At 39.6% G+C, this 13,924-nt stretch overlaps 1 protein-coding gene across 14 annotated transcripts in view; it reads right to left on the bottom strand.

Moving 5' to 3' along the window:
- The window catches only part of rims2a (regulating synaptic membrane exocytosis 2a), a 217,818-nt gene extending 204,554 nt beyond the window's left edge, over positions 1–13,264 (bottom strand). For 9 of the 14 annotated variants that reach the window (XM_077214758.1, XM_077214747.1, XM_077214748.1 and 6 more), the window contains exons 1-2: positions 13,055–13,183; positions 12,451–12,611 (exon numbers count right to left, since the gene is read on the bottom strand). In XM_077214758.1, the coding sequence (XP_077070873.1) occupies positions 12,451–12,596 (146 nt within the window). In that variant the 5' untranslated portion in view covers positions 12,597–12,611; positions 13,055–13,183. Of the gene's footprint in view, positions 1–12,450; positions 12,612–13,054 lie in introns of those variants that run through there. The other 5 variants (XM_077214769.1, XM_077214756.1, XM_077214753.1 and 2 more) reach the window with 3 other exon arrangements.
- Between the last annotated feature and the right edge of the window lie 660 nt (positions 13,265–13,924).

Here is a 13,924-nt window from a genome sequence, read left to right as displayed (position 1 = left end):
AACAAATGTTTCCTGGATCTAGTGCACACATAAGCATACAGTGTATATCTACCTTATGTTCAGTAATAAATTCCTAGCATACTGCACAACATACAAGGTTTAATAGAGGAAACAGTAATGTTTTAAACAGTAGTAGGCCTATGCCATACTGCCGTCACATGCCCTCATTTTTAATTCAGTGGATGCTGTTTTTTGCATTTTTAATCAGCTTTTGTTTAAAAATGTTTTTAGCTTAAGCTAATGTTTTTAGCTTTCTGGTTCATTCACTACATGGAAATGGAAAGTCTGGTTAAGCACATTGCATTGTGGGATAGAGTAGCTCATTTCAGTAGCATGCTATTTCTATTTCTAATATATCATCAGATATTTTTGCATACTATTATAGAATTTATTAATTGTTTAATTTAAATTAGCTTACATTTTTATATTAGCTTAACTGTTAGTAATTGCTATGTGCTTTTCTAATTTTTATTAGATTTTTTAATATTTCTATTTAGCTGTAATTAATTTTTTTATTTAATTTTAGCATTATTTATTTCAATTAGCTGCCTATAGGGAAAATTTATCATTTTCATTTCAGTTTCCCATGTTCAGTTTTGTATGTTTTCATTTCAGTTCTGACCACGGCGTTTGTCTCTCACGTCTTTTGCAGCAACACAGTGTTCTAAACATGCAGCAGTCAAGTTAAAGGTACACTATGTCACTTTTTTGTTCCAAATTTACAACATTTATATAATGAGCTAGATTGAATCACTACGGTACGCCTATAATGATAAGTGTTTATATTCAGACTATTTTAGACCGGTTGGTACAACAACAGCTGCAGAGTAGCCCAATACCTGGGTGACTATTCATATACATAAACAGAGAGAAGTAGCTCTGGTATCCAGATTTATTTCCACTTATGAATGAGGCCTGCAACCGATCTGAGAATATCAGAATCCATGTGCTTTTTTTCCTGCTTACATGTCCTTGGGTCATATCCGATCTGTGCTACATGGGAGGAAAAAAAATGGAATTGGGTCACTTGAACCGTAATGTAAATGTGGCCTATAGTGTACATCAGCAGCAACAGAAGACTTGATTCGCAATTGGATTAAAAAGAGTTGCATATTTCTAAGGTAATGATGCAATAAAGGTAAAACTACACAGCTTTTACTTTGTATGCCTTTTTAGATAAATATTTCCACTGAGCACATTGCAGGCAGCTCTCTAGATTCTGAAACAAAACATCAAATGAAGGAAATATAAAAAATATTAAAATAAATTGCATTATCACATGCATTAAATCAAATGTAGTGTGACCAGCAGGGGAGAAGAGTGGGTTACTTTAGAAAAGAGCGAGAGAGAGAAAGAGATAAACAGAATACACAGATAAAATGAAATGAGAGAATAGATAATGTTAGGTGACAGAACATGAACGAGTCACAAATAGGAAGGAGAGTCGAAACGAGAGGAGGGCAGAGGTAATGCGGACAAACAGAAGCTCTGCTCAGCCATCATATGGCTTGCTCTCAATGCAAATTCTTATTTAACTTAATTAAAAAAATCCAATATGGTGGACTAGGGAAGAGATTTCACTTATTCATTCTGTACTGAAAAGCATTGTTGTCACGTGCCTCCCCGGTCTAGGGGTCAGGGAGGGAGTAACAAGGACGTTTGTAACAGTTTGGCAACAACAGGCAACCAATAACTCTCCTCTCCTGTCCCAGAACTCCACAAAAATCACACAGATTTTTGAAACACTCAAAAGTGACTTTATTTGGATTAGTCCAAAGTGCAAAAAAAAGAAGATGCATCAAAAGGCCACAGGAGGGGACAAGGCCAAAACAATAAACATAAAATTCTGACTTTAGGGGGAACACTTTCTTAACCTTTCAAAATAAGATTAAAAATGAATAACACATTTCTTACCTTACTCCCTCTCTAGCCAAATACAGGAGAAAACTTGGATATAAACAAAAATGGCATCCGCCGCCTCCCTACTGCATCCCAAATTAACTAAATTAAAATTGGTTAGAAACGGTTTAAACTCAAGGTTCTTTAAGTAAAGTCTAAAGAAGTTAAGAAAAATGAGCTCAACTGCAGTCCAAGTCTGCTTAGGTTAACAACAACCAACAGAGAGATATATCGGTCTTAGCACACACGCTAATGTGTGGGACAGGAAAGGAGAGTTCTTGGTTGCCTGTTGTTGCCAAATTGTTACAAACTTCCTTGTTACTGCCTCCCTGACCCCTAGACACTTAACAATACTTTTATGTAAAAGATAATGTACATTCCAGGTACATTTATGTTACAATACGTAACAAAAATGTAAAAAATCCTCTTTAATTCCACATAAATGTCTATTCCTATTTACTACTAGTCATGGCACAAAATAAACATCAATGAACATCAGAAGGTATGCTGAATGTGTACAATACAACTTAATGAAATGTATCATGTCTCAATCAGTGTTTCAATCACGGAGAGTAGGGCTGGGCGGAATATCGAGTTTGTACGATATATCACTACATTTTTTGAAACGATATGGGATGAGCCAATACTGTTTATATCGATAAAGTAGTTTGATTCGAGCACATCTGAAAAATAGCGGAGGACGCAGTTTGAGCTGCTGTCGTGAAAGTACAATTTGTCCTAAACATGAAAAGCTTATATTAAGGGCTTCAAAATAACTGGTATGATATAGTTGACAAGTTTGAAGCAGCTTGGCCTGTCAGATGCTCTGACAGATACTGTTGCTGACTTACAGATAAATACTTCCACTGTTTAATGCGTTTGAGATGTGGTGCTTTCCTCAGTGCTTAACTTATATTTCACAGGTATATTCCCCATCTGTAAATGTTAGAAAGTCAAACAAATATGTCCATTTCACTGTCAGGAGAGGACAAGCCTTCTGCAAGTGAATCTCCGCTAAAATTCAAGCTTCTGTGAATGAGCGCGCCGTGCGCATGCACACTGTTGAATGATGAGCGGCAAGGCAAAGATTCGTTTAACAACGTATTATCTTTACTAGAGGAGATGCAGGAGTTCAACATGCAAGCATATAACTTGATCACCGTAACACGTATTATATCATATCTCGCATGCGTAGAAGCAAGCTTGGGTTTGGTTTGCAAAGGCAACCTGCTCTGGTCACATATGGAACTGCGGAAAGAATTCTTGTTGAATGTTCATTCAGCGGCTTCTTCTCGACTCCTTGTGGGGTTTATTGTTCTTTGACTTCACTTGGAGTGGAGTATTTGTGCTTAGATTCAGCAGAGGGGGACAAAGGGAAATGGCATAATGCTCGAACCATTGTGGCTGTGGCTCCGCGACAAGAAGGATATGTTTTCGTTTTCTTCTGTATTCTTTTCCTTCAGTCTCCACGAGATATGACCTTCGTTCATCACAGAGCTGTTTGACGAGTCCGATTCGGTCATGACCTTTAGAAGTTGCAACTCTCACTATCTCACCTTGTAAGAGTGGCCGGAGAGCTTTGCTGGACTTATGTAGTATGTAGTATGTCTTTTGACAGTGTCTCTTCTTTGAGAGTTGAGTTTTGACAGCAACGTTGTCCTTTGAGGCTGGCATCAGAATGGACTTGCTGATTGGCAGAGTTGTGTGCGTCTGCCTTGACATTAATCTCTCCGCTGGTGAACCCAGAGTCTCGTCGCGTGGAATATCTCTGAGGTTGCGCAAGTTTTGAAACACATCCGAGCCATCCCTTTTTGGTTTCTCCATTAGATGTTTTGCACTCCGCACTGCCCTTTCGGCTAGCCCGTTAGCTTGTGGATACTCAGGACTACTGGTGGTGTGTGTAAAATCCCAGGCAGCAGCAAATTCTTTGAAACGTTGGCTTGAAAATTGGGTACCATTGTCTGAAAAGACTTTGTGAGGGCTCCCATGAACTGCAAAGTGCCTTTTGAGCTTTGTGATCACTGTACTGGAGGACAGGTCACGAAGCAGATTGTGGCGAACAGGACGGCCGAGGGACGTGAGAGAACGGCGCGAGGCCGGTGGTGCGATTGCTAATGAGCAACACCTGTGAAGCACACCGGTCTCGCATCTCTCACGGAGGAGCGGAAGCATAAAGGAGGAGCGACGACGTTGATGATCGAGAGAGGAACAGGCCTGTGTTTTAGTTGTGTTTGGTTTTTGTATTTGTATTTTATTTAAGCCCGCAGTCGTCCGCGAGGGGCTGCTGGCAGTTACATTTATTTTCAGTAGCCAGCAGTCGTCCGCGAGGGACTGCTGGCGGTATTTTGGTTTGGTTGTTTTATTTTAAATAAAGTTTATTTTGATGGTTCGCCGGTTCCCGCCTCCTTCTTCCCTGAACATTGCTACACAGATAAATTGTGCACCATCCTGAATATGAGTCAACTAGTACGTGATAGTGTTGACCATTCCACTCAAAGATATCTGTAGCCATACTTGACCACAGAAGTTCAGGAATGTCGTGTAAGTCTCTTTTTGTTGATGGGGCCTCATACTGTAACAGACAGAGCATGAGAGTACCTCTTTTTCAATGTCTTTGGTTAGAGAAGGCCAGAACTCAATGCCTCGTGCCCTGCGTTTGGTTGCATCAAGGCCGGGGTGACCTTCGTGCATAATGGTGATATATCTTCATCAACTGTGAGCTCATCCCTGAAAAGAAAATACTCACGAATTTCTGCTGGCAGCTTTGATTGGCTAGAGGGCCATCCTGACTTGATAATACTGCAGAGTCGTTGAAGGATCGGATCTTGTGCTGTGTGAGTTTGAAGCTCTTTCAGTCTGGAAGACGAGACGTGTTGAATTGACATGACCTCGAAGTCAGCTCTGTCATCAGTGTGTTCGTCTGGTGAGTCCCGGGGGGTACGTGACAATGTGTCGGCAAGGAACATGTGTTTTCCTTTCTTGTATGTGATTGTGAAGTTGTATTTCTGCAATCTTAGCATCATGCGTTGCAGCCTTGACGGAGCTGTGTGGATAGGCTTGTTAAGGATGGTTACCGATGGCTAGTGGTCCGTTTCAATGTGAATTTGTTTACCATATATGTAGTCATTAAATTTGGTGCATTTGAATACCACAGCCAGAAGCTCTTTTTCAATCTGCGCGTAACGCACTTCTGTTTGCGTAAGAGTACGTGAAGCGTACGCGACAGGACCGCCTTCTTGAAGACAAGCAGCTCCAAATCCAAACTGGGAAGCATCACAGGTGAGTGTGACAGGTTTCTGGACGTCATAGTATTTCAAAGGTAGATGGACTAGAAATCCTGTGCTTCAGATCTTCGAAAGCATCCTGATGCTGTTTAAACCAGCACCACTCTCTGTTTTTACAGGTCAGCTGACGCAGGTGATCAGACAACTCACTGAGGTTTGGTATGAATTTTATTGATTTTTGATCAAGTAATTGACCTTACCCAGGAAGCGCTGCAGTGCAGTAACATTGTCTGACAGCAGCATTTCTGTGATAGCTTTTGTTTTAGCCAGGTCAGGTTGTAGTCTCTGGTTTGTGAAAATCAGACAAACATAGCTCACTTCACTTAGGCGGAATTTGCACTTTTGAGGGTTCAGTCTGAAGTTCACTTCACGAGCACGGTCTAACACTTCAAATTTGCATCGTGTTCCTGCTCGCCGTTGCCCCCCACAATGTCATCAAATATGACTGCGCACGGGCAGCCAGCGACAATCTGTTCCATAGCACGCAGTAAGACCTCGCTGGCTGAATTAATGCCAAAGGGCATCCGAAGAAATCTAAATCTTCCAAATGGCGTATTGAAAGTTGTCAGTAGGGAAGACTTATGATCCAGTGAAATCTGCCACAATGAGCTTTTTGCGTCTGGTACTGAGAATACAGTGGAGTTTGGCATCTGCGCTGCCACGTCTTCCACTGTGCGCATGGGGTGATGTGGACGTTTTAGAAACTTGTTTAGGTCCCTAGGGTCAATACAAAATCTTATTTCATTTCAGTATTTCTTGTGAGTGGCCACCATAGATGACACCCAATCGGTTGGCTCAGATATAGGAGTGATAACGCTGATAGCGACCATTCTTTCAAACTCTGCTTTTACCTTGTGTTGCATTTTTCAAAAGCCAGAAGCCAGGAAGATCTGAAGCACAGGATTTCTAGTCCACCTACCTTGAAATACTATGACGTCCAGAAACCTGCCACCCTCACCATTTTTTAACCCCATAAATTATAAGCAGTATCTCTTTTGTAGTGTCACAAATACTCAGGACTTTGCCCACGACTGCTGATGGACTCTGTCCTATTAGCATAGACCCAGCCCTGAATGAGCTGTGCACAGTCCGCCATGTTTATCTCCTCGCCAGAGCATTTAACAGCAGTATTCCAGTCAGAAATATTTTCTTATTAAAGCTTCTAAGGGAAGTGAGTGATCTTCTGGTTTTCTTTTGTTGTTGTAGTAGTAGGTACTGTATATTATGCTGCTTTCACTTTACTACACAGATCTTTTATAAACATGCGTTTTCTTTACTTGCTGTTTAAGTTCACAGACATAACCAACTGTGTTTGTGAACTTTGTGTGTTTTTGACATAACCTTGTGTATATTTGACAGTTTAAGACTAATAACACTTGAAAGAGAACTCCTGCCGTCTGACATCCAGGTTTCTGTGCGCTTGCTTCAGCTGTGTTGCGCTCAGAAAACCATACATCAGAAATTTAAAATGTATGCAGATAATAAGCTTTCATGGTGATGAAGAACTGTAATGTCACGTGAGCTTGACCGCGATAGAAATGATAATCAAAACCAAACAGATGTTTTGTTCGTTTTTGGCAAAGTATCTGAAGCACAAGCTGTAAAGGCGCCGCCTTCTTCTGTAAAGGAGGGTGGGGAGCAGCAGCTCATTTGCATTTCAAGATACATGCACGAAAAAAGCATGCTTTTCCTTCCACTAAAAAATGGGCATTTACAACGTGGTATGATAAATAATCTAGGGGGTATTTCACACTCTGGGGACACCCGAGACTTATATTACATCTTTTAAAAAGGGGCATAACAGGTCCCCTTTAAATGTTTATATTTCAATAAAAACAACATGGAGTAGAAAAGTGATTATATCATTAAAAAGTTATTATTATGAAGTTTTTATCATAAAAACCTGCCTTATGTGCAATTTAATCTTGGTTTAATCCTCAAATGTAAGTCGCTTTGGATAAAAGCGTCTGCTAAATGACTAAATGTAAATGTAAATGTAATTTACATGTTTGTCTACAAATTAGTTGTTAGGCTTCAACCTTTAATAGTAATGTACCAACTGACAGGATTCCCTGTAGTTTACATCATTAGTTGAGAATATTTTTGTACTCTTCTAAATTTTTGAACTGAGATTGAATTTAAATCGAATCGCAAGTTTGTGAATAGAAATCGAAGTATTGCTTTATGAGAGCAGCATGATTTGATCCAGCACTACTGTCTATGTAGAGCGTTCCAAATCAGTTTTCATTTTAGAATGTTGTCTTAGAAGACAACTAACTACTGTTGCTAGGCCATAAGGCAGCTCACTAGGTTTTGGAACAGAGCTAAAATACACACCCTCAATTTTTGGTTAACCAAGACCCGGTGTTTTTACAAACCAGCCCATTAACATCCCGTATGCCAGCTAGCAGGCTGATGGAAGACGCTAATGAGCAGGACGGAGCCATTTGGTGTGTGTTCTCCAGTGTGGATTGAGCCTCACTGCGGCTCATCCCCCCGGGGGCGACAAGATGTGTGTGTGGGGGAGGGGGTCTCAGGGAGGTTCTTTACATGGTAGCAGGGGATGCCATGTGTACTACAATTCTGGTCACAACGTTCCTCAATGTTGGAATGTACAGATGGATTTGAGGAGGGATTCCTGTGAGTAGTGACGGGAAATTATTTCAATGTATGAGCAAATGACAGTCTCAGCCTCAGACAGCACACCCACAGTCCAATCAAAGACTGGCTGATGCATAAAACTGTCAAACACTAGAAGCAAATAGGCAGTTCCAATCAGGTTGACCCCGAGAGTTGTGGGTCCAGGGTCTGCCTCGAAACAAATGCATGTTCATGCAATGTTAAAGGTGCTGAATGTAATTGTTTTGCCTGTACTAAAGCATGAAAATACCATATGTTTGCAGATATTTAGGAAACATGCTAATTTCAAATACTTGTTTCTCAGAAAAACACTTCTACTGTCAGTTATTCTACTTTGAAATGTGCGTTCCGTGTCAGGATGTCTGTTTTTGTTTTGGACTGTGTGATCCTGCCTAATGCTAATTTACCCAATATTATTTTGACACCCCGGGTTGTCAGTAGGTGTAAAACAGCGTATTGCAGACATGGAAGCCAGCAAACGAACAGGGTCAGAGATCGCAAATTCTACCGGATCTAAAAAGCCTTAGCATCAATCTACAAAGCTCTGTGACCAGAGGCATATAAAAACACAGACACATTAGCATTGTCAATTGCGCTCATTCCTGTTGCGTTTCCTTAATCTGGCAAGCCGTGTGAGCTTCGAGTCTAAGGAGGAGGGAGTGGGGGAACAACCAACTCCAATATTTAGAATTTGGACTGCAGTGCCTATTTCAACCACTACCAGTCAAAATTACATTCTGCCCCTTTAATGCAATGAGCAATTTTAAGGAATAGCTAGTCTTTATATTTTCGAAAGTTTGCCCGGTTAGTGGCATTAAATCTTTGATTCTCAAGTATTTGTTTAGTTACTTGGGAGCAAATAAGCTAGATATCCAAGAGTATAAATGTATTCTGGCAAATTGACAAAACGAACTGTGGTTGACAGCTATAAATGTTGGTCACATGTTCTTCATGTCTAAGCTGACATTTCTTAGCCGGAATGAGTTGCAAATGAGAACGGCAAGTCAAAAGTCTGGCTATGTGAGAAAGAGACAGAAAGAATAGGTAAATATAGGTGGCTGTGGGAACCACGCACCAACTTGAGCACACTTTAACAGGGTGATACAGGTTCGTTCTTACCCATAGGCCTCAGTGATCCCAGAGGGAGAGGGGCAACCCCCTGGACACAGCAAATCTGCAACAACTGCTCTCTCAATGCAATCTCTCTCCAGTGTAATCTCTTAAAACATCCTCTCTCTTTCATACTCTATAAACACCTCCCTTGGCATGCTCTCACTTTCAGCAACTAAAACACTCCCTCACTCTCCATCTCTCTCTTACTGGATTTGTTTCAATTTCTTTGTGGCTCATCCAGTGAAGATGACAGGAAGTTGGCAAACACTTCTACAGAGGGCTTCTTCGCCTCTTCATTCTCCCAGGATTCCCTGATCTGGCTTCCAGCCACTGTTGTGTGTTTATGTTTATGCCTCTTTAAAAATAAAAGGAACATCCTGTGGCTTGACTGCCGTGGTTACGCAGAGATTTATCGTGCAACAACCAGGCTTTTAAAAAACCCATTTAAAAAACACAAATGAAGGCATGGCCTTGAGGACCAGCGATGGGAATGGGATCAGGCCTCGAGTCACATGACACGGGCAGCAGCTCTGCACATTCACTGTTCAGTATAAGTAACAGTCAGGGGCCAACAAGCCGCCGTGTTGTTGTGTAACTCTACACCGGCCGTTTGCACACTACTCTAGAAAAGATCAGAGGCCTCGTGACTGCGTCCACACTGATGCTAACCAACCATCACCCTCCCTTTCATGACATCAGCACATCCCTCTCGCTCTCTCGAAACTATGAATGGTGGATGTATGTTTAACAGGGAGGGATAAAGTGACTCACCTAAGACACACACACCAGCAACGAGGTGGCGTTCGGCTTTACGTCTGTGACTCATGTTTACTTCACTTATTGCACGGAATCGGCCCTATTTCCATGCTCCAATGTTAATATTTACCTAATGATAGAAGCACGTCTCCACACCCTCACAAAAAAAGTCTGTGAGCTAGAGACACTCTGCGGTTGCTCATATTTCCTGTTTGAATCATAGAGTTTGTGCATACATTTATTGTACACTGCTATCAAATCAATAGCTGGGGGAAATCAGATAAGTCATTAACCATAATTAGCCTTAAAAACATTACCTTGTTTTGAGAGGCGTTAAGAAATTCCAAACATAAACAAACATTTTCAACTAATCACTGACTTAAAGCTGATCAACTATATATTTATCACACACAAATTGGCTGCTAAAAAAATACTACTAATAATAATAATAAACAATTCCTTAGGTCTTTAGATTAAAGAAACTAATGTCCATATTAGTTTTCATATCGCACTATAAATTGGTGTGTTTTATAAATTGTATGTGTCATTACCAGTGTTGGGTGTAACGTAATACAAGTAACACAAGTTACATAATCAAATTACTTTTTTTCCAAGTAACTAAAGTAACACATTTAAATTTTACAACAAAATATCTGAGTTACTTTTTTCAAAGAAGTAATGCAAGTTACTTTATTTTCCTATTTATTGACACAAATATACTTTATGTATTTAATGTACAGTGGATAGCATAAGTGAACACACCCATGCTAAAGTTGTCTAAAAAGAGGAATAAAAAATCATCTTTTGGAAATTGATCTTAATGCCTTAATTAAAAAAATGAGGGAAAATCCAACCTTTAAGGACACCAATTTTCTTTGTGAATGAATAAAGTATCATAAATTAATAAATGTTCTTAAGTTAAAATACAGGTTGCATAAGTCAGGACACCCCATGTTAAATTCCCATAGAGGCAGGCAGATTTTTATATATTAAAGGCCAGTTATTTCATGGATCCAGGATCATATGCATCCTGATAAAGTTCCCTTGGCCTTTGGAATTAAAATATCCTACATTATCACATTCCCTTCACCATACCTAGAGATTTTCATGGTGTTATTTCAGTTAGGCTAATAGCTGGTATGATTTGCATTGAGAGATGATCTTATGGAAAATGCCCCATGCCAATCTCTAGGTATGGTGAAGGGAATGTGATGATGTGGGGCTTTTTTAATTCCAAAGGCCAAGGGAACTTTATCAGGATGCATAGTATCCTGGATCCATGAAACAACTTTTTATTCCTCTTTTTAGTCAACTTTAGCATGGGTGTGTTCACTTATGCTAGGCACTGTACATCTTTTAAGCAATGCCTTTGCTGCCGAGCTTCGATAGGCAAAAATGACTTCAGATAAACATCACATTTGTGCCCCTTTTTTGTTTTCTTCTCCCGCATCTTATACTTCTGTAATCCAGAATGTCAGCACAGCTGAAAGGTTTGTTTGAGCTGCGTCCTCTACTGTACAGGCGTGGATTATTTACTTATTTAACTTTTGGTGTGAAAAGGTCTATAAATTTGCCAAAAGTAGAACTTTTTTTGTTATTAAAAAACAAACAAGCAAGCTCATCCCAGCTGAGAAAAAGTAATGCAAAATTACTTTACATAAAAAGTAACGAAATTAGTTCGTTTTTTAGGGAATAGCCCAATATTGTAATGCAATACTTTTAGAAGTAACTTTCCCCATTTATATGAATCATTTAATTCATATATACATCATAAAATAATACAAAAGCATCTTGGTTTGCCTAGCATTTTATAAACATGAAACCAGACCATTCTAAACATGAAACAAGCAAGAAAAGTTATTTTGATTGTATAGCAGGGGTATTCAAACAGAACATTTCAGAGAAAAATAGTTGTGACTGGTTGTAAATCATGAGATTAATCATGATTATTGTATTCTATTGACAGCCCTAGATACAATATTCTTCGTGGAAAGATTTAGGTTTACACATCTAATGTTACTTTGACAATTAATCACTTCATTTTTCAAGCAATGTTTATATTTTATTTTGTCACTAAAATGTCACACATAGGCTACTAGTTCTCTCATGCAATATGGACCTTTTATACGTCATAATATATAGTTGGCTTTACATTTTAAAGTGACAAAGTTTCTAACAAGATAAAATATTTGAGGGTCGCTGCGGCATCAAAAACCCCTGCTGTATTTCCATTTCCCCAGTTCCTAAACATCCGCAAATATGCCCGAGAACATATTTCTGGAAATAATCCAAACAATAAAGGAATATGATAGCATTTCATTAAAATCATTTACAATTATACTGAAAACAACTTTAAATTCTCCATGTTTCAATTAGAACGGCATTCAATGGGTCTGTAAGTCAGTGGACAGCGCCGTCGTGCTGAAATCTCTGGCGCCGCAGCCTCAACGCTCGGGTCAAAACAACATTAGATATTCACATCGATTAAACCGCAATAGCGTGCTATTCTACTATAAGCTGTCATTATGAAGTGGGCACTTGTATAAAGGCAAAATGGCGCATAATACAATCCCAGAGCTGAGAATGAAGCATAGGCCTGATCTCCATATGACTAATAAACACAAGTGTGATTCTAAACCTCCAACACACGGGCTCAATGTTTCAAATCAAACGAGGGATCGTTCACACCTCATTCCCTCTCAATCCTTCAGCTCGAGATATGTTTACTTTTCACATATAGAATCCATAAAGCTCTTACTTCAGCATGGACTGCTCCTTCTCCTCCTCTTTCTTCTGCCTGTCCATAACACCGAGGATGATCTTCCTCTCCTCCTCGGTGAGGTGGCTCAGGTCCGGCATCTCCGGCAGGACAGGCCCGCTGTGGAGCCCGGCTGAAGCAGACATCTTTACACGCCGATGCTGAAGAAGATCAATAACTAGACTTAATCCATGATGAATGCAAGGTCTATTTGATCAATCATCAGTGCATTTTGGTTGCTCTGGAATCAAAGCATTATAACCCACCACAGCAGAACATCTGATGACCGTTATGGTGTTTTACAACACTATAAAAGAGGTTAGGTTATTATACAACTATTGCAATGATAACAATGCAAGCTCATAGACTATACATATAAGGTAGATTTTACAGCATTAGATCAATAATTCTATGAGCAATAGAAGAATGGATACAGCTGGTCCGTTTAAAGGTGATGGCTATTGAAATTCACACAATCCTGTTTAATATTCTCCTCTTCCTCAATGAAAAAAGAAAATGAATAAAGCATCGATGCATTATGAATAAAATAGCAGATCTCAGATGTTATTCCAGATCTCCGTGAGGATGTGAAAGCGCCTCTTGCCTTTTATTTGGCCATCATCCTGTTCAATCCTGTCTAACCCATCGCTGTCATCGTCCAGGAAAAGTTCTTTTGCATCTCATAATAAATGTTTGCTTCCCTTTTGTGTCCCTCTGCTCTGGTGCCTCGCTTTCCTCCAGGTTTGGTAATTCTTGAAGATATTTTAAACACACAAAAATGGATGCAGCGACAGAGAATCCCAATTGGAAGAGTGTGGGCGGAGCAAAGATGCCCGGCGAAGGCTTTACTGTTTTACCAATCGTGCTATGGTGAAGGCTTGACGGTTAATATTCATGAGGCAACATTCGATTTGGAATGAAACTCGACGTCAGCACGGTCTATTTGCTATTTAAACACATATTATTCGCCATCGGAACGGATGCACTAGACGTCAGCGTTGCATAATTAATATTCAGGAACTAAATCTTTTTCTCATTCAATGCCAAGCCAGGAAATAATAGGTAGGCTATTTGTAGATTATTATTATTATTATCAAGTTTCCCATGATAAATAATAAACAAAACAGCTTTCCCTGGCATTTAACAAACCTTCTAGAATAACGCTGAACAGATAGTGACAAAAACAAATTGTTTTATTTTCCTGTACACAACATTGACAAGTGAATAGTACATTCAAATTAAATCATCCAAAATATGTTTAACCAGATAAATCCTAATCCAACATTTAAATTATGTTATTCAGGAACCAAAACAACACCACTGGAAGATAAGAACTCATCGTCAGCATCACCATGAACCAATGAATATTGAAGTATCAAGACCTGACAATTGGAAGGTCATGATGACACAACGTCAGTATGGCCTTATGAATATTCATCTAAACCTTTGCCATAGTGGGACTCGAAATTTCATT

Source organism: Siphateles boraxobius, unplaced genomic scaffold (genome assembly GCF_051911475.1).
Source record: "Siphateles boraxobius isolate OS27281-9 unplaced genomic scaffold, OSU_SipBor_1 68, whole genome shotgun sequence".
In the NCBI taxonomy this organism is placed as follows: domain Eukaryota; kingdom Metazoa; phylum Chordata; class Actinopteri; order Cypriniformes; family Leuciscidae; genus Siphateles; species Siphateles boraxobius.
This window is presented reverse-complemented; position numbering and strand designations above follow the sequence as displayed.